The 25,089-nt window shown below is 41.8% G+C and overlaps 1 protein-coding gene across 1 annotated transcript; it reads right to left on the bottom strand.

Annotated features, from left to right (window-relative positions):
* Nucleotides 1-2,173: 2,173 nt before the first annotated feature.
* gpr37b (G protein-coupled receptor 37b) lies at nt 2,174-24,471 on the bottom strand. Its single transcript, XM_062066607.1, has 2 exons — nt 23,436-24,471; nt 2,174-3,940 (listed from the first exon to the last, which is right to left on the bottom strand). The coding sequence occupies exons 1-2, from the start codon at nt 24,261-24,263 to the stop codon at nt 3,125-3,127; spliced, it is 1,644 nt and encodes a 547-aa protein (XP_061922591.1). The 5' UTR covers nt 24,264-24,471; the 3' UTR covers nt 2,174-3,124.
* Between the last annotated feature and the right edge of the window lie 618 nt (nt 24,472-25,089).

The following is a 25,089-nucleotide window of genomic DNA, read 5'->3' as shown; positions in this document are numbered from 1 at the left end:
AAAACAGCAGGGCACTCCAGTTATGTTGAAGCTTTTCCACTACTGTTTTTGCTGTAGTTCCTTAAAAACCGCAGGGCACTCCTGTCCTATAGGAGATCTTGACTGATATTTTTGCAGTCAATTCTTAAGAACAGCAAAGCACAACCGTCTTTAAGAGTATTCGGACTAGCAAATGTTCAGTTGATCCCTAAAAATAGCAACAGTTGTATAGAAGATCATTGACTAAGGTTTCTGAGGTGGAATCTTTGACTAGTGTTTTTTGCAGTATATTTCTAATAACAGTAGACTTCTCTTGACATACAGAGAATCTATGACTTGCATTTTTGCAGTAGATCCTTAAAAACAGCACGGCACTCCAGTCATGGTAAGGCTTTTCAGCTTCCGTTTCTTGTAGGAGATCCTTAAAAACAGGGCACTCTTGTCCTATAGGAGATCTTCACTGACATTTTTGCAGTCAGTTCTCAAAAACAGCAAAGCACAACCGTCTTTAAGAGTATTTGGACTAGCAAATGTTCAGTCGATCCCTAAAAATAACAACAGTTGTATAGAAGATCATTGAGTAAGGTTTTTGAGGTGGAATCTTTGACTAGTGTTATTTGCAGTAGATTTCTAATAATAGACTTCTTTTGACATACAGAGAATCTTTGACTTGCATTTTTGCAGTTGATCCTTAAAAATAGCACGGCACTCCAGTCATGGTAAGGCTTTTCAGCTACCGTTTTTTGTAGGAGATCCTTAAAAACAGGGCACTCTTGTCCTATAGGAGATCTTCACTGACATTTTTGCAGTCAGTCCTCAAAAACAGCAAAGCACAACTGTCTCTAAAACTATTTGGACTAGAAAATTTTCAGTCGATCCCTAAAAATAACAACGGTTGTATAGAAGATCATTGACTAAGGTTTTTGAGGTGGATCTTTGACTAGTGTTTTTTGCACTATATTTCTAATAACACTAGACTTCTTTTGACATACAGAGAATCTATGACTTGCATTTTTGCAGTTGATCCTTAAAAACAGCAGGGCACTCCAGTCATGTTAAGGCTTTTCAACTACCGTTTTTGCTGTAGTTCCTTAAAAATAGGGCACTCCTTTCCTACAGGAGATCTTGACTGATATTTTTGCAGTCAGTCCTCAAAAACAGCAAAGCACAACCGTCTTTAAGAGTATTTGCACTAGCAAATTTTCAGTCGATCCCTAAAAATAACAACAGTTGTATAGAAGATCATTGACTAAGGTTTTTGATGTTGATCTTTGACTAGTGTTTTTTTTGCAGTAGATTTCTAATAACAGTAGACTTCTTTTGACATAGAGAGAATATATGACTTGCATTTTTGCAGTTGATCCTTAAAAATTGCTCGGCAATGCAGTCATGTTAAGGCTTTTCAACTACCGTTTTTGCTGTAGTTCCTTAAAAACAACAGGGCACTCCTGTCCTATAGGAGATCTTGACTGTTATTTTTGCAGTCAATTCTTAAGAACAGCAAAGCACAACCGTCTTTAAGAGTATTCGGACTAGCAAATGTTCAGTCGATCCCTAAAAATAGCAACAGTTGTATAGAAGATCATTGACTAAGGTTTTTGAGGTGGATCTTTGACTAGTGTTTTTTGCAGTAGATTTCTAATAACAGTAGACTTCTCTTGACATACAGAGAATCTATGACTTGCATTTTTGCAGTTGATCCTTAAAAATTGCACGGCAATGCAGTCATGTTAAGGCTTTTCAACTACCGTTTTTGCTGTAGTTCCTTACAAACAGGGCATTCCTGTCCTACAGGAGATCTTCACTGACATTTTTGCAGTCAGTTTTCAAAAACAGCAAAGCACAACTGTCTTTAAGAGTATTTGCACTAGCAAATGTTCAGTCGATCCCTAAAAATAGCAACAGTTGTATAGAAGATCATTGACTAAGGTTTTTGAGGTGGATCTTTGACTAGTGTTTTTTTTGCAGTAGATTTCTAATAACAGTAGACTTCTTTTGACATACAGAGAATCTATGACTTGCATTTTTGCAGTTGATCCTTAAAAACTGCACGGCACTCCAGTCATGGTAAGGCTTTTCAGCTTCCGTTTCTTGTAGGAGATCCTTAAAAACAGGGCACTCTTGTCCTATAGGAGATCTTCACTGACATTTTTGCAGTCAGTTCTCAAAAACATCAAAGCACAACTGTCTTTAAGAGTATTTGGACTAGCAAATGTTCAGTTGATCCCTAAAAATAACAACAGTTGTATAGAAGATCATTGACTAAGGTTTTTGAGGTGGATCTTTGACTAGTGTTTTTTGCAGTAGATTTCTAATAACAGTAGACTTCTTTTGACATACAGAGAATCTATGACTTGCATTTTTGCAGTTGATCCTTAAAAACCGCAGGGCACTCCAGTCATGTTAAGGCTTTTCAGCTACCGGTTTTTGTAGGAGATCCTTAAAAACAGGGCACTCTTGTCCTATAGGAGATCTTGACTGATGTTTTTGCAGTCAGTCCTTAAAAACAGCAAAGCACAACCGTCTTTAAGAGTATTTGGACTAGCAAATTTTCAATCGATCCCTAAAAATAATAACAGAAGATCTTGGCTAAGGTTTTTGAGGTTGATTTTTGACTAGTGTTTTTTGCAGTAGATTTCTAATAACACTGTAGTTCCTTAAGAAGCACTCCTATCCTACAGGAGATCTTGACTGATATTTTTGCAGTCAGTCCTTAAACACAGCAAAGCACAACCGTCTTTAAGAGTATTTGGGCTAACAAATTTGCCGTCGATCCCTAAAAATGACTACGGTTTTTGAGGTTAATCCCTGACTAGTGTTTTTTGCAGTAGATTTCTAATAATACTAGACTTCTCTTGACATACAGAGAATCTATGACTTGCATTTTTGCAGGTGATCCTTAGAAATAGCAGCGTACTCCTGTCATATAGAAGATCTTTGACCAAGGTTTTTGGTGTCGATCCCTCTTGTATTTGAATGTAGGAGGTCTCTGTTGTTGAAAACTGTTGATTTCCTGCTAACTAGCAAACGAAAAGACACAAACTGCCTTTCTGCTTGGCGGTGGTAATCAGTTCCTTAAAACACTGTCCTTCATGCACCCGTTTGGATATGTGACTAGACTGGGTAAGGTCGACGGACCAGCAGCTCAGCAGTTGGACCCGGCTGGCGTGTAGTTGCTCATCTCGCGGCGAATGGTGCTGAACGGCGAAAGCTCCAGCTCGGTGGTGCACTCGTGTTCGTTATCGTCACTGGCTGTGGTGGACGAAGGCGTGCGGCCGCAGCAGCAGCAACAGCAGCAGTCCAGGAAGGCCCTGCCCAACGGGCGACACAGGAGGAGGAGCAGCACGGGCGTGACGGCGGCCCGGCAGAACAGCAGCAGCTGGGAGAGGAGGTGTAGCACGGACATTGTGTGTTCAGGAACGCCGGCCGCCATGTACACGGACACGATATTGCAGATGTTCTCGGGCACCACGCAGGCGCCGTAGACGATGGCCAGCGCCACCACCGTGCAGTTCATCTGGCTCTCCAGGCGGATCTGCTTCTTGTTGCTGCGCACGCTGGCCTGCTCGGCTTGGCGGATCTTTCTCGCCGTCACCAGAGAGCACCCGATGGTGAAGAGGGTCGGCAGGCAGAAGTAGCAACCGAAGCACCACCACAACCGGGCGCCCTCGTAGGTCAAGCCCAAAACGTAGAGCATGTCCGGGAGGGACGTGGATATCCGGATGATGCATCGCTCCACCGGAGGCTCACCCGGGATCTCGGCTTCTTCCACCACCAGCTGACGGATCAGCAGCTCGGGTAGCGCCAACAGGAGGGCCCCGATCCAGATAACGGCCAGCTTGGCGGTGGTGGAGGTGCAGTTTTCAATCATCTCGTAGTACATCTGCACGTTGGTGGCCGCACGGAAGCGGTCGATGCAGAGGGCGCACAGGGTGAAGGTGGTCACGCCCAGGGATGCCACCTGAAAGGAGCAGAGGGGATGGCATTAAACATAGCATCCATTAATGTAATCAGACAGATGTGACATTCTCTGAGATCATAATTGACTCTTTCAGATCCAGATCTTTACCGGGAAGGGTATGAGCAGACACGTTTGGATCAGGTCCAGGAACCCTGAAGAAGCAGATTTCCACGCTAAATAAAGACACGGAGCGAGGACATCTGACACAAGCCTGCGAGCCGCCATTAAAGCTCACTGGCAGGATTGTTCCCCCTGCAAGGATCTGTTGGATTAACAGCCAGTTTGGCAGCCTGTGAAGTATTCCTCTACAGCAGCTGGAGTGTGTCCTCGCACGAACCCTCTCCAACGCCAAACCTGCCAAAAAGCTTCTGATCTACATCCTCTTCACTCCGTCCCTGGCTTTTGTCACCCTGACTTCCTCACCCTCTTCCTCCACATTAAACATGCTTTCCTCCTTAAATAACCACCCCCCCTTTCCAGTCCCTCTTGTCATATCAAATTGAATTACCGCCGTCCCAGATGGCCCCGGAGAGTCTTTGTGTTGCTGTGAGAAACGCCGACTTCCTGGACAGACATCCGGAACACTAAGAACAGCACGGTGGTTTTGGAATACAGCGCTCCAATTAAAACCGGGAACTCATTATATATCCAACAAGTTAATTGTTCGACTTTGGTAATGATGGATTAAAAAGTGTACTGCAACAACGCAGCAACAACACAACCAATGTTGTCGTAGCGGCAAACTGCTCAGCCCTGCATTGATAGCGCTGGTGAGTTCAATGTACACAAAGTACGACAAAGGTACGCACAGGAGAGTCACACCAGCAACTGAATATCAACACCTTAAAGCACATGCAGACATACCGTATTTTTCGGACTATAAGGCGCATTTAAAGGCCTACTGAAATGAAATGTTCTTATTTAATCGAGGATAGCAGATCCATTCTATGTGTCATACTTGATCATTTCGCGATATTGCCATATTTTTGCTGAAAGGATTTAGTAGAGAACATCGACGATAAAGTTTGCAACTTTTGGACACTGATAAAAAAGCCTTGCCTGTACCGGAAGTAGCGTGACGTCACAGGTTGTGGAGCTCCTCACATCTGCACATTGTTTACAATCATGGCCACCAGCAGCGAGAGCGATTCGGACCGAGAAAGCGACGATTACCCCATTAATTTGAGCGAGGATGAAAGATTCGTGGATGAGGAAAGTGAGAGTGAAGGACTATGGGCGGTGGAAGCGATTCAGATAGGGAAGATGCTGTGAGAGGCGGGTGGGACCTGATATTCAGCTGGGAATGACTACAACAGTAAATAAACTCAAGACATATATATACTCTATTAGCCACAACACAACCAGGCTTATATTTAATATGCCACAAATTAATCTGCATAACAAACACCTCCCCCCTCCCGTCCATATAACCCACCAATACAACTCAAACACCCGCACAACACACTCAATCCCACAGCCCAAAGTACCGGTCACCTCCGTAAAGTTCATACAGCACATATATTTCCCCAAAGTTACGTACGTGACATGCACATAGCGGCACGCACGTACGGGCAAGCGATCAAATGTTTGGAAGCCAAAGCTGCGTACTCACGGTAGCGCGTATCCAACTCAAAGTCCTCCTGGTTGTGTTGCTGCAGCCGGCCGCTAATACACCGCTTCCCACCTACAGCTTTCTTCTTTGCAGTCTCCATTGTTCATTAACCAAATTGCAAAAGATTCACCAACACAGATGTCCAGAATACTGTGGAATTTTGCGATGAAAACAGACGACTTAATAGCTGGCCACAATGCTGTCCCAAAATGTCCGCTACAATCCGTGACGTCACGCGCAAACGTCATCATACCGAGACGTTTTCAGTAGAATATTCCACGGGAAATTTAAAATTGCACTTTACTAATCTAACCCGGCCGTATTGGCATGTGTTGCAATGTTAAGATTTCATCATTGATATATAAACTATCAGACTGCGTGGTCGCTAGTAGTGGCTTTCAGTAGGCCTTTAAAATCCTTTAACTTTCTCAAAACTCGACAGTGCGCCTCATAACCTGCTAATGCCTAATGCACAGAATAATTTTGGTTGTGTTTACCAACCTCAAAGCTATTTTATTTGGTACATGGTGAAATAAGTGCGACCAGTAGATGGCAGTCACACATAAGAGATATGTCTAGACTGCAATATGACTCAAGTAAAGAACACAAAAATCTTATACTGTATATTCCATTGAAAATATAGAACGTTACACACAGCGCTCAAAAAACTATCAAAATGTTTTAGTACGACTTTGGTAAGCTATGAAGCCGCACCGCTTGATGGATTGTACTGTGCTTCAACATAGGAGTATTATTAGGGTGTGTGTATAAGGCAGTGGTTCTTAACCTGGGTTGGATGGAACACTAGGGGTTGGGTGAGTCGGGCTCAGGGGTTCGGCGGAGGTCAAGACACACCCGACTCATCGTGTAAATAAAAACTTCTCCCTATCGGCGTATTACGGATACGGCAACAGCAGAAGTCAGACTGATTTGCAGGTGTGTCATTTGTTGTGAGTTTATGTTGGTTTTGTTGTTTGAACAAGGTGATGTTCATGCACGCTTCATCAAGTGCACCAGTAATAAAACATGCTAACACTTTAGTATGGGGAACATATTCACCATTAATTAGTTGCTTATTAACATGCAAATTAGTAACATATTGGCTCTTAACTAGTCATTATTAAGTACTTATAAATACCTTATTCGGCATGGCCTTATTATAACCCTAACCCTCTAACCCTGACCCAAACCCTAACCAAATAACTCTAAATTAAGTCTTTGTTACTTAGAATATGTTCCCCATACTAAAGTGTTACCAAAAACATATAACTTAGTCTTAAATTTGAAAAAAAAAAAAAACATTTAATTTTTCACTAAAGAAGGGTTGGGTGAATGCGCATATGAAACTGGTGGGGTTCGGTACCTCCAACAAGGTTAAGAACCACTGGTATAAGGTAAGACATATTATCTGGTGTTTTTTTCGCAATATTATGCAAAAGCAACTTTTCTTACCTTCTGGTACCTGCTGATCTATATTTGGGATCTGCATAAGTCCTGAAAATTTGCGTGCATTCGCCTTAGTAGTCCGTGCCGCAGTAGTTGATAAGCTTTTTATTGTTCTCTATCTTCTTGTTATGGTACATTCATCCTTCGCTGTTGCCATTTCTAATATAAAGTAGTGTAAAGTTCTTACTTATATCTGTCAGTAAACTCGCCATGAAAGCGCTAAAACATACTGGTGTAGTGAGTTTACATTATTCACCCAAGGAACTTTGGTTTTTAGAGAGTTCCGGTCGTATGGTTTTTCACGGGACACATTTCGGGCGTTGTTGTTGTTGCACTAGTGAGCCACGGATGAGGAGATGCTGCTCCGTTACTGATTGAAGTAAAGTCTGAATGTCATTAAAACAGTTAGCTCCATCTTTTGACACTTCTTCCACTCCCGTCCTTGCACGCTACACCGCTACAACAAAGATGACGGGGAGAAGACGCCGTCGAAGGTGAGCCACGTAAATAAGACCCGCCCACAACACGGTGCATCCTGATGTGACTGTCAGAAAGCAGCTTGAAGATGATGTGTAAAACATCATCTATGCAACATTTTGACCAAAGAACCACCATCACATGTTATGTAGACCACAACAAAGTCTTTTGCATTCATAAAAAAAAAAATATGACCCCTTTAATGCGCCTTATAATGAAAATAAATCTTAATCATACTTGCCAACCCTCCCGTTTTTAGCGGGAGAATCCCGGTATTCAGCGCCTCTCCCGACAACCTCCCGGCAGAGATTTTCTCCCGACAAACTCCCGGTATTCAGCCGGAGCTGGAGGCCACGCCCCCTCCAGCTCAATGCGGACCTGAGACTGAGTGGGGACAGCCTGTTCTCACGTCCGCTTTCCCACAATATAAACAGCTTGCCTGCCCAATGACGTCATAACATCTAGGGCTTTTAGAGAGTAGAGTGCACAACTGCGCACACAACAAGGAGACGAAGCGGAAGAACGAGGAAATTACAGACATGGCGACGCCGTCGACGAGCAAGATGAAGAAATACGCTTGCAAGTTCCAAAACGAATGGAAACAAGAATTTCAGTTCATCCAGGACAGTTCGAAGGGGAAGGGGTATGTTGCCTGTACATTTTGTAGAACAGACTTCTCCATTGAACACGTTGGCCGAAATGATATACTCATCATGAACGGAGAAGTTAAACAGGACAATACTGCCATCTAATGGATAGCCACCGGAACACTGAAATTCAAGTATTTCTTTTATTTATATGTAAATAAAATAAATATATATATATGTACATATATATATATATATATATATATATATATATATATATATATATATATATATATATATATATATATATATATATATATATATATATATATATATATATATATATATATATATATATTTATATATATATTTATTTATATATATATAGCTAGTATTCACTGAAAGTCAAGTATTTCATACATATATATATATATATATATATATATATATATATATATATATATATATATATATATATATATATATATATATATATATATATATATATACATGAAATACTCGAGTTGGTGAATTCTAGCTGTAAATAACCACGCCCCCCACCACGCCCCCGCCCCAACGCCCCCCACCCCCTACCGCCCACCTCCCCATATTGGAGGTCTCAAGGTTGGCAAGTATGCCTGAATAGACCTGCTTATCGGCAGTGCGCCTTATAATCCGGTGCACCCTATGGTCCGGAAAATACAGTAGTAAAAAGACATAAACTCTTTCATAAAAAACGTAACAATAATTGATCTTTGTTCTAATGGATGCATTCATGCAAAGAAAGGCTTCATTTCCCGCTACTTTGGCATATTAATTCCCACATTCGGCTGCAAACAAACATGTCACATCTGCACACGCTGAATATTTCATGGCTGGACGAGCGCGGCTTTAAAAAAAATTTTTAAAAAAAGAAATAAAAGTCAGGCGGCGCCTTTGATCAGCGCTGTCGAGGCGTGCAACAAACACACTTTGTTCTCCGCAGAGAGTCCAAAAGTCAGCGTTGGTGGCGTGACAAAGCCCCGTTAGATGTGGCGGGAGCACGGGATAACATGCAGAGGCTGAGAAAACAAGCAAAGGCGAATAGAATGCGGGACGCGAGCCACGTCTTCAGGGTGATTTAATTTAGGCTTCCTTTCTTGTTCACAGCTGAAAATGGCGCCTTCCTGCATCCATTTTTAAACACTCATTTTGTCTCATGAATAATTCAAACACTTGGACAGGTCGTCTCCATCCCTGCCGTCCTCCTTTGAATTTCTATTCTCAGTATAGATGTTGTTTAACGTCTCGCTTGGGGGCTTCCGACATGTTTATTCATGTCGCGGTCATTCATATGAGCAGCAGGTGTCTCCCTCTGTGCGTTTCTTGAATAAAAGGTCATTGATTAAAGGGGCCAGAGAGATTAATTGGCTTCTAACGAGGACTGGTGGAGCCTGTCTGGCTACTGTCACTGTCCGCGCTAATAGGAGTCATCAGGTGATGAATGGGGATGGTCTGAACACACACTCGCACACGCATGTGTGTGTGTAGGCTTCACCATCAACCAGGCCTGGGCAATTGTTTAGCCTCGGGGGGCCAAATTTAGAGAAAAGAAAACGTGTCTGGGGGCCGGTATATCTGATTTTTAGGAACACGAATACAAAACCTCACAATGATCTCTCATTGAATGCTGAAAACATTATGACAGACTTTTCAAATTTAAATTTTTTTTACTGAATGACAATGTACATGTAAATAAATAATATGGGATTTACAGTATTAACTATGGACGACAGTATTAACTATGAACGATAAAACACTGAATATTGACAACATATGAACGTCACACCTCCTCTCCATCGACATATGCGAAGGCTTCCTTAAAGTTTTGTTACCAATCAGAAATATGGGCAAAAGATGGATAAATGGGATTAGAGTTTTTGGCATTTTTTCCATAATTTCTTATGGGTGTAATTGTCACGTTCGGGACGCATGGTGCTGCGGGAGTTTTGTTCTCCCAAGATGCAAAGGACGAAAACCGGACAGGACTTGCAGGTAACGACATGACTTAATGATCAAATAACACAAAACTGGTACAAAACAGAAAACAACCCGACAGGACGAGGTGCCGAGCGCACCGGAAGCTAAGGCTAACACTTAGCACAGCTTGTCTCTACTAGCAGGAGTTTAGGAAAGGAGAACAAACCTACGTGGCAGTGGCGGGATGCAAAACAAAGAAGCCAGAACGACTGACTGAGAAGGCAGCCTTTAAATAATAATGTCAATGATGACCAACAGGTGCGTGTCGGGAACCCCAGCGGCAGGTGAACGTAATTAGTTACTATGGTAACCAAACTCAGAGGTGCTTAAACAGATACTAAGAAGGAGTCCAAGACTAGCAGAAAAACACAAATGACTAGCAAACATAAACAGAAATATGATCTGGGCAGCGGATCATAACAGTAATTACATTCTTTTTTTACAGGGGTAGGCTGTTTTTTATAATATCCAAAAAGTTCAGTGAGCAAATTGTGTTATATGTAACATGTTTGCTGATTTTTGTGCTGGTTGCATTTTTTTCCCCCTGTGCCATGACTAGGGACGGTTGTTTGGATTGGGTCGTATAAATAAATGCTGTGCACATAGACTTTAGAACAGACCTAGGCAAATTAAGGCCAGCTAAGCTTTTCAAATTCCAAGTGTAGCTGCCATTATGATGTGCAGTGATGTTTTCAAATGACCGGAAGTCTTGAACTATACAAAGTGCTTTGTGCTTTTGAATGATATACTAGTTACTATGGTAATCAAATGAGTTACTATGCTGAACTAATTAGTTACTATGGTAATCTAATCAGTTACTATGGTAATCTAAGTCACAGCAGCTCAGATGAGGCACCAAGCAGTGTGGGTGGGGAGCGTTTCCACAGAGTGTCCGCCTGAAATGCGGGTGTCAGGGACAGTTCTAAAGTTCTAAAGCTTAGTGATTGTCATTTCGTAGCTTACTAGGAGGTTTGTTCTCCCGGGAAGCAATCGGACTATTCCGAACAAGGCGTGAAGGTAGGAGAAGTTCACACGAGAAGCTAACGAACAAAAACAACTTAAAGCGGGAAACATAGAAGCTAAACACTTAAAGGCCTACTGAAAGCCACTACTAGCGACCACGCAGTCTGATAGTTTATATATCAATGATGACATCTTAACATTGCAACACATGCCAATACGGCCGGGTTAACTTATAAAGTGACATTTTAAAATTCCCGCCACACTTCCGGTTGAAAATCTCCTTTGGATATGATTTATGCGCGTGACGTCATAAAATGCACGGAAGTGTTTGGGCCCTATTGGACACAATACACAAAGCTCTGTTTTCTTCCACAAAATTCCACAGTATTCTGGACATCTGTGTTGGTGAATCTTTTGCAATTTGTTTAACGAACAATGGAGGCTGCAAAGAAGAACGTTGTAGGTGGGATCGATCGGTGTCTTAGCGGCTAAGTACAACACTTACAGCAACACAACAAGGACTACTTACCCTGATAGAAGACGCCTAGCTGATGCTAGCCGCCAAACCCACGGATGAAGTCCTTCGTCGCGCCGTTGGAACGCAGGTGAGCACGGGTGTTGATGGGAAGATGAGGGCTGGCTGGCGTAGGTGGAGCGCTAATGTTTTATCATAGTTCTGTGAGGTCCGGTTGCTAAGTTGCTAAATTAGCCTTAGCGTCGTTAGCAACAGCATTGTTAAGCCTTACCAGGCTGAGAATTTTTAACCGTGTAGTTACATGTCCATGGTTTAATAGTATTTTTGCTCTTCTGTCTATCCTTCCAGTCAGGGGTTTATTTATTTTGTTTCTATCTTCATTTGAGAACGATGCTAGCATGTTAGCTCAGTAGCTAAGTGTGTCACCGATGTATTGTCTTGGAGATAAAAGTCACTTTAAATGTCCATTTCGCGTTCTCGACTCTAATTTTCAAGAGGATATAGTATCCGAGGTGGTTTAAAATACAAATCTGTGATCTACAATAGAAAAAGGAGAGAGTGTGGAATCCAATGAGCCAGCTTGTACCTAAGTTACGGTCAGAGCGAAAAAAGATACGTCTATCACTGCCTCTCTAGTCATTCACTGTAACGTTCCTCATCTACGAATCTTTCATCCTGGCTCAAATTAATGGGGTAATCGTCACTTTCTCGGTCCGAATCTCTCTCGCTCCATTGTAAACAACGGGGAATTGTGAGGAATACTAGCTCCTGTGACGTCACGCTACTTCCGCTACAGGCAAGGCTTTTCTTTATCAGCGAGCAAAAGTTGCGAACTTTATCGTCGATTTTCTCTACTAAATCCTTTCAGCAAAAATATGGCAATATCGCGAAATGATCAAGTATGACAAATAGAATGGATCTGCTATTCCCGTTTAAATAAAAAACAATTCATTTCAGTAGGCCTTTAACACGGACTATGGCATGGAACAAACAAGACTTACTGTGGCAGGAAACAACTAACACTTACGTGGACACGGCATGAATCGAAACTAGCAAAAACTTGGGATTGGACATGAAAACGAGCAGCATGAACTAAGCATGAAACAAGCACTAAATGTTGGGGAGGCGGGGTTGAGGTGCAGGCAGCATACCCTTTCCCCTTCGAGCTGTGTCCTGAATGAAATTTAAAAAAAATGTCCAATCATTTTAGAACTTGCAAGCATATTTCTTCTTCTTACTCGTCGTCGCCATGTCTCTTCTTCGTTCTTCTGCTTCGTCTCCTTCTTGTTGTTTGTGCAGTTGTGCACTGAGCTCCAAAAGCCGTAGATGTTATTGTAGCGTCCCGGAAGAGTTAGTGCTGCAGGGGATTCTGGGTATTTGTTCTGTTGTGTTTATGTGGTGTTACGGTGCGGATGTTCTCCCGAAATGTGTTTGTCATTCTTGTTTGGTGTGGGTTCACAGTGTGGCGCATATTTGTAACAGTGTTAAAGTTGTTTATACGGCCACCCTCAGTGTGACCTGTATGGCTGAACAGCATGTGGCTGTTAAGGGGTGACGTTTCAGGTGAGAGAGGACGCTAAAGGCAGTGCCTTAAAGGCACGCCCCCAATATTGTTGTCCGGGTGGAAATCAGGAGAAATTCGGAAGAATGGTTCCCCCGGGAAATTTTCGGGAGGGGCACTGAAATTCTGGAGGCTACCGGAAAAATCGGGAGTGTTGGCAAGTATGGTCAAATAAGCACCTATCAATCCGGCCAGATGATTTAATTTATTACGTACACACCTTGTCGAACTTATGCCGTCTCGCGGGCCAAATCGTAGCTTGGACACCCTGCCTCATATCACTGCTGTTGTTTTTGCTTACCAACAGCTCTGTTATGCAAAACACCAAAATGTCCACTGCAGAGGACACAAAAATGCCTTCATGCAATAATTAACGTAAGTAGAGCGTTCTAAAGCTTAGTGATGTATCAGATGTATCAGATTGTAGGTGGGGTTTTTTTTTACCCTTTGCATTCATATTCCGTTGTGTTTGCTGTATTTTTTTGCGTTTCGCTTAATTGTAAAATATGTGGATGGAGAGGGGGTGTGACGTTCATATGTTGTCAATATTCAGTGTTTTATCCTTCATAGTTAATATTGTAAATCCCACATTCTTTATTTTCATGTACATTCTGGGTGTCTCATTCAGTAAAAAAGTGTCAAATTCCATTCCGTTTTTTAAGGCGGTCTGTTATAACGTTTTTAGCATTCAATCAGACATTATTGTGAGGTTTCGTATTAGTGTTCCTAAAAATAGATATACCGGCCCCCAGACACATTTTTTTCCCTCTAAATTTGGCCCCACCTAGGCAAAATAATTGCCCAGGCCTGCTTTAGAAATTACACTCCATGGTCACCGTCACTAATGTTGCCAACAAAGATGGCGTCAGATAAGCACCAATCAATCCGGTCAGATTATTTGATTTATTATGTACACCCTGCTTTATATCTGTCACGGCCAGGGCGCATTCCAATGCGCCCTCATCTTTGCGTCCTGCGTGCGTGCCTCCTCGCGCCTGCAGACAATCTGCAATTTGCGCACCTGCCCGTGTTGAGGGAGCTGCCTTAATAAGCCTGCTCAACCTGCCATCCCGCGCCGGAATATAACCTTCTGTTCGCGTACAGTAAGCCACGTCCTGCTTGATGCAATCCAGCTCTCTCTGTGTTTTGCCCCTCCGTGTTTTCAGTGTGTGTTTTCTTGTGTCGTCCCCGCAGTACCCTCTGTCGCCTTGAAAGTGAGCTGTGCGTCTCACTTTTCCCTGGATCTTCCTCTGGACTCTGACTGCCTCCCTCGATCCGTGACTTTCCCCGCTTTGGACTCTAAACTGTAGACTTCTCTCTCCCCTGGACTTCCTTGTCTCTCGTTCAACATTTACGGTAACACTCAACAGCTAATACACACACATAGTTTTACACTATACACACTCTTGGATGATTTTGTCACACTCCATTTCCTTAGTTATTATAGTTAGTATTGTTTGATTATTTTATATATATATATATATATATATATATATATATATATATATATATATATATAATAAATCTCACAGATATAAAAGCCCCTGGTGTCTGTTGCCGTCACCTCCCCTCTCTAAACATAACAATATCACTGCCGTTGTTTTTGCTTCCGAACAGCTCTGTTATGCAAAACACCAAAATGTCCACTGCAGAGGATACAAAAAATGCCTTCATGCAATAATTAACGTAAGTAGAGCGCTCTCCTGAGTCCAAATATCAAAAGCCCATTTAAGGACGCCGCTCCTTGCGTTTTTATGGCGTCTCCCTGGCAATTTCTTCCGGACAATAAATTCCCTCCTCCATTAAATTACATCACGCTCTGTGTCATATTTCCCCTTGGATATAAAAAAAAACAAAAAACGGCGTTTGCCTCTGAGTCTTGACGGTAGCTGGCGGCAAAATAGCGTTTTCCAGGTGGCTGATGTTTGTCTGCTTTGAAGAGAACGAAGCCCCCAAATGCGGCTTCTGTAGGGAGTGCGTCCCCCCCCCCCCCCTGAGGCTGGGGTCTAATCACAGATCGCTGATGCAGAGAGAACAGCGAGGCCACCCATCTGCTGGATGCCCCCGCTAGCTTTGCATGCAAAAGTGTCCTCCGTACTGTACCTGTACTGTATCGAACGAGGACGTGTCAAGCTGATAAATGCGCAACGGTTTCATCGCGGCTCTTTTCTGCAGCTCATGCAGACCCTTCAGGATAAATCTCACTGTCTTTGTGCTGCTTTCCCTGTAGCATAGCGAGGCGTTTACTGTAGTCGGACGCCGCAAAGTCCACGCAGGATGCAGGGCTTGAGGAACAGGACGCTCTTGTTAAACGTGAAGATTTATGTTGCCGACCAGAGACAATTAGCCACATGTAAACACACGCGTCTTCCTGAGGGACGAGTCTTTAGGCAAGAAAATGAAGTGTTTGCCATTAAGGCATTTTGTCAACACGGTTCTGAATGGTTTCCTGCAGCGGTTGCTAAAGCGGTTAGCGCGCCTGCAATGTGCCGCCCTGTGCACGACTGACTGGCTTATCTGGAATAATGCAGCTTGGCCGCTCGCCCGGATCTCGGCTCTGCTGTCGCTCCTCTCCGTTGAGCGGCGAATAAAACCAGGTTCACTGAAGGCGGCGTTATCTGCAGCATGATTTTTCACATGTGTTGTCTGGTGCCGTTATTTAGGCCGGATGCATGCGGGTTAAGCGATGAATAAAGTCGGGATGTGTGTGTGTGTGTATGTTTGTTCTTGTATTTCCACCCTTCTTGAGACATCAACAAGGAAAAGTAGCTCCCATATGAGGACCGAAATCATAGTCCCAATAAAGAAAACCATTGCATCTGATAGAAAATGTCTAATTTGAACCCCTGGTGATGAAATCTATCAAAAATGAAGGTGGTCCCAAAAAGGAGGGATTTTTCAAATTTACTGTCGGTTTTAAAAGTGCACCCCCCTCTAATCAACATATGAAATAACAAGTGTGTGTAAAAATTTGAAGTGCTCCCCCGCTGGCCAAAATTATTGATTTTTTTTTTAATATGCATATAAAGCAGGGGTCAACAACGCGGTGCCCGCGGGCACCAGGTAGCCCGTAAGGACCAGATGAGTCACCCGCTGGCCTGTTCTAAAAATAGCTCAAATAGCAGCACTTACCAGTGAGCTGCCTCTATTTTTTAAATTGTATTTATTTACTAGCAAGCTGGTCTCGCTTTGCTCGACATTTTTAATTCTAAGAGAGACAAAACTCAAATAGAATTTGAAAATCCAAGAAAATATTTTAAAGATTTGGTCTTCACTAACTGACAAAGAAACAGATAACAGATTTGGTGTCCAGTTCAAAGTGTGACATGATTTATTTAAAAAATTGAGAGTTGACTTTTGTATTTTACATGAGTTATTTGTACAAACATGGTGCAAAGTAATGCATGATTTGTTAAAAATTTTTAGTGGCTAGCTAGTTAAAATAAGATATTGTGATTTCATGTCTTAGAAGTGATCATTTGAAAATGTTCAATTTGAAAAATGTGCATTTAGAGAAAATATAAAAATAAAGTGCTGCATATTGATATTTATCTGTTTCTATATATATTTATTGTGAGAAATCTTTAAGATGATCAGTGTTTCCACAAAGATACATATCATTAATTATTAATAATAACATAGAGTTAAAGGTAAATTGAGCAAATTGGCTATTTCTGGAAATTTATTTAAGTGTGTATCAAACTGGTAGCCCTTCACATTAATCACTACCCAAGAAGTAGCTCTTGGTTTCAAAAAGGTTGATGACCCCTGATATAGACACATATTGTAAGTACAAATCTTTATATTTCTAGAAAGGGTGGTCCTAATGAGGTAGGCATTTTTCAGAGGTCCCAAGAAGGTAAGAAATACAAGAATATGTGTGTGTTTGTGTTCTTGTATTTCTACCCTTCTTGAGACATCAACAGGGAAAAGTAGCTTCCATATGAGGACCGGTGAACAAGTGATGACATAAATCATGGTCCCAATAAGGAAAACCATTGCATCTAATAGAAAATGTCTCATTTGCACCCCTGGTGGTGAAATATATAAAATATTAAGGTGGTCCCAATAAGGAGGGAGTTTTCAAATTGACTGTGTGTCGATTTTAAAAGTGCTCCCCCTCTGGTCAATATATGAAATAACAAGTTTGTGTAAAAATTTGAAGTGCTCCCCCTCTGGCCAAAATTATTGATTTTTTTTTTTTATATGCATATAGAGACATGTAAATACAAATCTTTATATTTCTAGAAAGGGTGGTCCTAATGAGGTAGGCATTTTTCAGAGGTCTCAAGAAGGTAAGAAATACAAGAATATGTGTGTGTTTGTTCTTGTATTTCTACCCTTCTTGAGACATCAACAAGGAAAAGTAGCTTCCATATGAGGAGGTGTGAACAAGTTAGGACATGAATAATGGTCCCAATATGGAAAACCATTGCATCTAATAGAGAATGTCTCATTTGCACCCCTGGTGGTGAAATATATCAAAAATTAGGGTGGTCCCAAAAAGGAGGGATTTTTCAAATTGACCGTGTGTCGGTTTTAAAAGTGCTCTTTGTCATGGTCAACATATGACATAACAAGTGTGTGTAAAAATTTGAAGTGCTCCCCCTCTGGCCAAAATTATTGATTTAAAAAAAAATAATTATATAGAGACATATTGTACATACAAATCTTTATATTCCTAGAAAGGGTGGTCTAATGAGGTAGGCATTTTTCAGAGGTCTCAAGAAGGTAAGAAATACAAGAATATGTGTGTGTTTGTTCTTGTATTTCTACCCTTCTTGAGACATCAACAAGGAAAAGTAGCTTCCATATGAGGAGGTGTGAACAAGTTAGGACATGAATAATGTTCCCAATATGGAAAACCATTGCATCTAATAGAGAATGTCTCATTTGCACCCCTGGTGGTGAAATATATAAAAAATTAGGGTGGTCCCAAAAAGGAGGGATTTTTCAAATTGACCGTGTGTCGGTTTTAAAAGTGCTCTTTGTCATGGTCAACATATGACATAACAAGTGTGTGTAAAAATTTGAAGTGCTCCCCCTCTGGCCAAAATTATTGATTTAAAAAAAAATAATTATATAGAGACATATTGTACATACAAATCTTTATATTCCTAGAAAGGGTGGTCTAATGAGGTAGGCATTTTTCAGAGGTCTCAAGAAGGTAAGAAATACAAGAATATGTGTGTGTTTGTTCTTGTATTTCTACCCTTCTTGAGACATCAACAAGGAAAAGTAGCTTCCATATGAGGAGGTGTGAACAAGCTAGGACATAAATCATGGTCCCAATACGGAAAACCATTGCATCTAATAGAAAATTTCTCATTTGCACCCCTGGTGGTGAAATATATCAAAAATTAGGGTGGTCCCAAAAAGGAGGGATTTTTCAAATTGACTGTGTGTCGCTTTTAAAAGTGCTCCCCCTCTGGTCAACATATAAAATAACATAACATGTGATGTGGTTCTTTGGTCAAAATGTTGCATAGATGATGTTTTACAGATCATCTTCAAGCCGCTTTCTGACACTCGCTTGAGGATGCGCCGTTTTGTGGGCGGTCTTATTTACGTGGCTCACCTTCGACAGCGTCTTCTCCCCGTCATCTTTGTTGTAGCGGTGTAGCGTGCAAGGACGGGAGTGGAAGAAGCGTCATAAGATGGCGCTAACTGTTTTAACGACATTCAGACTTCACTTCAATCAATAACGGAGCAGCATCTCCTAATCCGGAAACAACAACACCGGAAATGTGTCCCGTGAAAAACCGTCTCTCAACCGGAACTCTCTAATAACTAAAGTTCCTTGGGTGAATAAAGTAAACTCACTACACCGGTATGTTTTAGTGCAGGGGTCACCAACCTTTTTGAAAGCAAGAGCTACTTCTTGGGTAGTGATTAATGCGAAGGGCTACCAGTTTGATACACACTTCAATAAATTGCCAGAAATAGCCAATTTGCTCAATTTACCTTTAACTCTATGTTATTATTAATAATTAATGATATTTACACTTAATTGAACGGTTTAAAAGAGGAGAAAACACGAAAAAAATGACAATTACATTTTGAAACATAGTTTATCTTCAATTTCAACTCTTTAAAATTCCAAATTCAACCGAAATAAAGAAGAGAAAAACTTAAAAAAATAATATATGGAACATCATTAGTAATTTTTCCTGATTAAGATTAATTTTAGAATTTTGATGACATGTTTTAAATAGGCTAAAATCCAATCTGCACTTTGTTAGAATATATAACAAATTGGACCAAACTATATTTCTAACAAAGACAAATCATTATTTCTTCTAGATTTTCCAGAACAAACATTTTAAAAGAAATTCAAAAGACTTTGAAATAAGATTTAAATTTGATTCTACAGATTTTCTAGATTTGCCAGAATAATTTTTTTGAATTTTAATCATAATAAGTTGAAGAAATATTTCACAAATATTCTTCGTCGAAAAAACAGAAGCTAAAATGAAGAATTAAATTAAAATGTATTTATTATTCTTTACAATAAAAAAAATACATTTACTTGAACATTGATTTAAATTGTCAGGAAAGAAGAGGAAGGAATTTAAAAGGTAAAAAGGTATATGTGTTTAAAAATCCTAAAATCATTCTTAAGGTTGTATTTTTTCTCTAAAATTGTCTTTCTGAAAGTTATAAGAAGCAAAGTAAAAAAATGTATGAATTTATTTAAACAAGTGAAGACCAAGTCTTTAAAATATTTTCTTGGATTTTCAAATTCAATTTGAGTTTTGTCTCTCTTAGAATTAAAAATGTCAGGCAAAGCGAGACCAGCTTGCTAGTAAATAAATACAATTTAAAAAATAGAGGGAGCTCACTGGTAAGTGCTGCTATTTGAGCTATTTTTAGAACAGGCCAGCGGGCTACTCATCTGGTCCTTACGGGCTACCTGGTGCCCGCGGGCACCGCGTTGGTGACCCCTGGTCTAGTGCTTTCATGGCGAGTTTACTGACAGATACAAGCAAGAACTTTACACTACTTTATATTAGAAATGAGGACAAGCGGTAGAAAATGGATGGATGGATGGATATTAGAAAGTGCAACAGTGGAGGATGAATGTCCCATAACAAGAAGATAGAGAACAATAGGAAGCTTATCGACTACGGTGTTTACACGGACTACAAAGGCGGACATGCGGTAATTTTCAGGACTTATGCAGATCCCAAATACAGATCAGCAGGTGCCAGAAGATAAGAAAAGTTGCTTTTGCATAATATTGCAAAATAAAACGCCAGATAACATGTCTTACCTTATACACACACCATAATAATACTGGTATGTTGAAGCACAGTACAATCCATCAAGCGGTGCGGCTTCATAGCTTACCAAAGTCCTGCTAAAACATTTTGATATATTTTTTGAGTGCCGTGTGTAACGTTCTATATTTTCAATGGAACACGTAAAATGTTGGTGTTGTTTACTTCAGTCATATTGCAGTCTACACATATCTCTTATGTGTGACTGCCATCTACTGGTCACACTTATCATTTCATCATGTACCAAATAAAATAGCTTGGAGGTCGGTAAGCACATCCAAAATGTTTCCGTACATTAGGCACAGCGGGTTATAAGGCGCACAGGCGAGTTTTGAGAAAATGAAAGAATTTGAAGTGCGCCTTATAGTCCGAAAAATACTGTGATGGCGATGCATGAGGGTTTACGGTGACTTGGTAACAAATGACCACTCTCTCATGCACACTATAACATTAATCAAGGTAAACATCATTTTAATTAGAGCATTTCTGGTATTTTTGTTTTTTTTTGCTTCTTTTACAAAATATGTTTGCCTCAGTTTGAAAAACCAATAAATAAATAAACATTGTGCAGGGAACGTCTGCTCCAGACAACAAAAGCAGGTGTGTTCTGCCGGGTGACACTGATGGAATTGCGGCGAGTGCACAAAAGGGGAAGGAACCAACACGGTGTAAACAACCCGTCAAGGTCCGGGGGCCAGATCAATTGACGTGGCCCCTCGAAAGTCGAGTACATTATCTTTTTTTTCACTAAATGTTTTCCTAGTACTGCATGCAATTGCATATATATTCAACTTTAATATCACCTCATAATGTAAGAAATATTACATTTAATTAAATGTGTATGAATTGAGAATGGGAAAGTACTTAATAATGTTAATGTTAATAATAATGTAATGTTAGTTAAAGGTTTGAAAGTAGTTGCAATCTGTAGTAATAAAAACTATTAGTTATTATTCGTATTTCTTAATAATGCAATAAATAATATATTATCATACATTACACTTTTTTAAAAAAATAAAACAAATATCTGATTGACTTATCATTTTAAAGTGAGTTATCCATTTACCGTATTCTCCGGACTATAAGGCGCACTTACAATCCTTTCATTTTCCCCAAAAATCGACCGTGCGCCTTATGACCTGGTGTGCCTAATGTACGGCGTAATACTGGTTGTGCTTACCGACCTTGAAGCAATTTTATTAGGTGCATGGTGAAATGATAAGTATGACCAGTAGATGGCAGTCACACATGAGAGATACGTGTCAACTGCAATATGATGGCAGTCACACATAAGAGATACGTGCAGACTGCAATATGATGGCAGTCACACATGAGAGATACGTGTCATCTGCAATATGATGGCAGTCACACATAAGAGATACGTGCAGACTGCAATATGATGGCAGTCACACATAAGAGGTACGTGTAAATTGCAATATGATGGCAGTCACACATAAGAGGTTTCGTGTAGATTGCAATTTGATGGCAGTCACACATAAGAGGTACGTGTAGACTGCAATATGAAATTTGAATGACAATAAAAAGGAAGTCTAAGTCTAAGTCTATATGTAAAATATCAATGAATGAATGACAGGGCGCATATAAATACGGTAAATAAAAACAATGGATAAACATTGTGCAGGGAACGTCTGCTCCAGACAACAAAAGCAGGTGTGTTCTGCCGGGTGACACTGATGGAATTGCGGCGAGTGCACAAAAAGGTGAAGGAACCAAAACGGTGTAAACTATGAGGGGCCGTTAGGGACATTATTCAGAATTTCCTCTTACATACACTACTGAAATGCTCTCATACAAACAACTGAAATGTTTTTCTCTCACGCACACTACTGAAACGCTCTTATACACACTACTGATATGCTCTTACAAGAGTGTTTCAGTAGTGTTTATGAGAGTGTTTCAGTAGTGTATGTGAGAGAAAAACATTTCAGTTGTTTATGTGAGAGCATTTTAGTAGTGTGTATAAGAGTGTTTCAGTAGTGTGTGTAAGAGAAAAACATTTCAGTTGTTTATGTGAGAGCATTTTAGTAGTGTGTATAAGAGTGTTTCAGTAGTGTGTATAAGAGTGTTTCAGTAGTGTGTATAAGAGTGTTTCAGTAGTGTGTATGAGAGTGATTCAGTAGTGTGTGTGAGATAAAAACATTTCAGTTGTTTATGTGAAGCATTTCAGTAGTGTGTATAAGAGTGTTTCAGTAGTGTGTATGAGAGAAAAACATTTCAGTTGTTTATGTGAAGCATTTCAGTAGTGTGTATAAGAGTGTTTCAGTAGTGTGTATAAGAGTGTTTCAGTAGTGTGTATAAGAGTATTTCAGTAGTGTGTATAAGAGTGTTTCAGGAGTGTGTATAAGAGAAAAACATTTCAGTTGTTTATGTGAGAGCATTTCAGTAGTGTGTATAAGAGTGTTTCAGTAGTGTGTATAAGAGTGTTTCAGTAGTGTGTATAAGAGTGTTTCAGTAGTGTGTATAAGAGTGTTTCAGTAGTGTGTATAAGAGTATTTCAGTAGTGTGTATAAAAGTGTTTCAGTAGTGTGTGTGAGAGAAAAACATTGCAGTTGTTTATGTGAGAGCATTTTAGTAGTGTGTATAAGAGTATTTCAGTAGTGTGTATAAGAGTGTTTCAGTAGTGTGTATAAGAGTGTTTCAGTAGTGTGTGTGAGAGAAAAAAATGTCAGTTGTTTATGTGAGAGCATTTCAGTAGTGTGTATAAGAGTGTTTCAGTAGTGTGTATAAGAGTGTTTCAGTAGTGTGTATAAGAGTGTTTCAGTAGTGTATGTAAGAGGTAATTCTGAATAATGTCCCCAACGACCCCTCATAGTAAACAACGTGTCAGTCTGAGGTGTGGACGAGGACAGCGAGTGCACGCCTGCAGGTGCGACAATGACATACCTTGCAGCTTCAAAGTGCTACAATGGCTGCTTATGCACAGACAAACCTCAAGAGAAACTCTCTATTTGTGTGTCCCGTGCCTTGGGGGATGGGTGAGGCCTCCGCCCGTGACACCCGACACCATTATCCCGCTTGGACTCGCAGACGTGAAAGTAAGGAGGACACCATTACCTCCATGTACGGCACCACTCTGCAGGTGAACTCCCCCAGCAGCCAGGACTTGGTCAGCTCGTGGAAGACCACCATGGGCAGGCAGAAGAGGATGAGGGCAAAGTCCCACACGGCCAGGTTGGCCAGCAGCGAGTTGGAGATGCTCTTCATGTAGTAGTTCTGGCACACGATGCACAGGATGGCCACGTTGCCCGCCAGCCCCACCAGGAAGACGAAGCCCGACGCGGCGGTGATGGCGTAGGCGCCGTAGGTCTCGCCCGTCACCGGGTAGAAGGGGTTCTTGAGCTCGTCCCCGCCGAAGTCCTGCGGGCCGGGCGGCGTGATGGGCGTGGCGTCCCACGGGTTCTCCTCGCGGAAGGTGAAGAACTCGGGCCTCCTGGTGAGGAGGTCAAAGGGCGCGTCGGTGGACGTCAGCGCCGCCGGCTTGGGGATGGGTTCCCATGGCGACGGACGGGACTCCGGGCTTTTGTTCAGGCGGGTTCGCCCCCTCTTCCACGCTTTCTCCTCCTTTGTGCCCCTCCGGTGGCGGTCTCCCTCCGCCGGGCCCAATCCTCCGCCCGCGGCCGCATTGTGGCGTCCGCCGGCGCTCGTCAACTTTGTCCTCCTGTTATGGTGGAGGCGCGGCGGCTCCCAACGGGAGGCGGGTGTCACCGTCCTGTTCAAGCGTGCAGAGCGCCTGGAGTGGAGGATTGCACCTGTGGCTTTGTTTTGGTGGCTCTCCCTTCCACTGGAAGCCCTGGAGGAGTCCTCTCCAACCCACGCATTGTTCCTCACGGACAAACACGCGCACGCCTGGGCTAGTAACGCCACCAAGCAGAGTACCTGCATCCTTGTCCGAGTACTAAAAAACACCTTCGTGTCCTCTGCGGCTCACCCCCCGGTCAGTCAACACCCATGTCGGAGACGGCGCCGAAGCCTCGCTCCCTCAACTTGTGACTTCCATCCGAATGTGCATCGCAGAGGACCGCTTGTGTTGCATAGCTGTGGAAAGAAAAAGAAAAAATGCACACAATCCCGGCAAGATCTAGTGTTTGGAGTCGGGTGCAGGGATGGAGCAGCGTCAATGCGGCGTGCAGCCGGCTGACTGATGCACTGGCGAGGAACGAGAGAGAGAGCGAGGAAGGACAGGAGGAGGAGGAGGAGGAGGAGGGGCTCTCATCACGCCTTCCTCTCTCCCTGCCCCTCTATGTAGCGTGCAATGCAAAAGAAAATGGACTCCCCAGGCGGCTAACCCCGATCTGTCACTCCTCATCCATCAGTGGAACATCCATGATCCCCCCCCCCCCCCTCCCAAGCAAGCAGACCACGGCTGTATGGACCCCCACAGTAGCGCTCGCTCTACCCTCAGGCGGACATGCAGGACACGCCCGTGTTGATGAACGATACAGAGGTGCTGTCATCACCTGCACAAGACAATAGGACAACATGCATTGACAAACAACAATAATAATAGTGCGACTACTAATAATCAATCTTATTAATGGTGATTAAAATATACCGTTTTTCAATATCAATAACTAGAAAAGGCAGTTTTTTAAAATAATTTTTAATCAGTCCAACAAAATAATACACAATAATACAGGGGTGTCCAAAGTGCGGCCCGGGGGCCATTTGCGGCCCGGAGCTAATTGTTTACTGGCCCGCCACGCATTCT

This window comes from Entelurus aequoreus, linkage group LG12 (assembly GCF_033978785.1).
Source record: "Entelurus aequoreus isolate RoL-2023_Sb linkage group LG12, RoL_Eaeq_v1.1, whole genome shotgun sequence".
Classification (NCBI taxonomy): domain Eukaryota; kingdom Metazoa; phylum Chordata; class Actinopteri; order Syngnathiformes; family Syngnathidae; genus Entelurus; species Entelurus aequoreus.
The sequence above is the reverse complement of the archived record's forward strand: the minus strand, read 5'-3'. Positions and strand labels throughout refer to the sequence as shown.

Excerpts from the sequence above, each read along its gene's own strand:
- gpr37b (XM_062066607.1), bottom strand. The coding sequence starts at position 24,263 with ATGCAGGTACTCTGCTTGGTGGCGTTACTAGCCCAGGCGTGCGCGTGT. Across the intron at positions 3,941-23,435 it reads GAGTGGTGCCGTACATGGAG|GTGGCATCCCTGGGCGTGAC; the intron begins GTAATGGTGTCC and ends TGCTCCTTTCAG.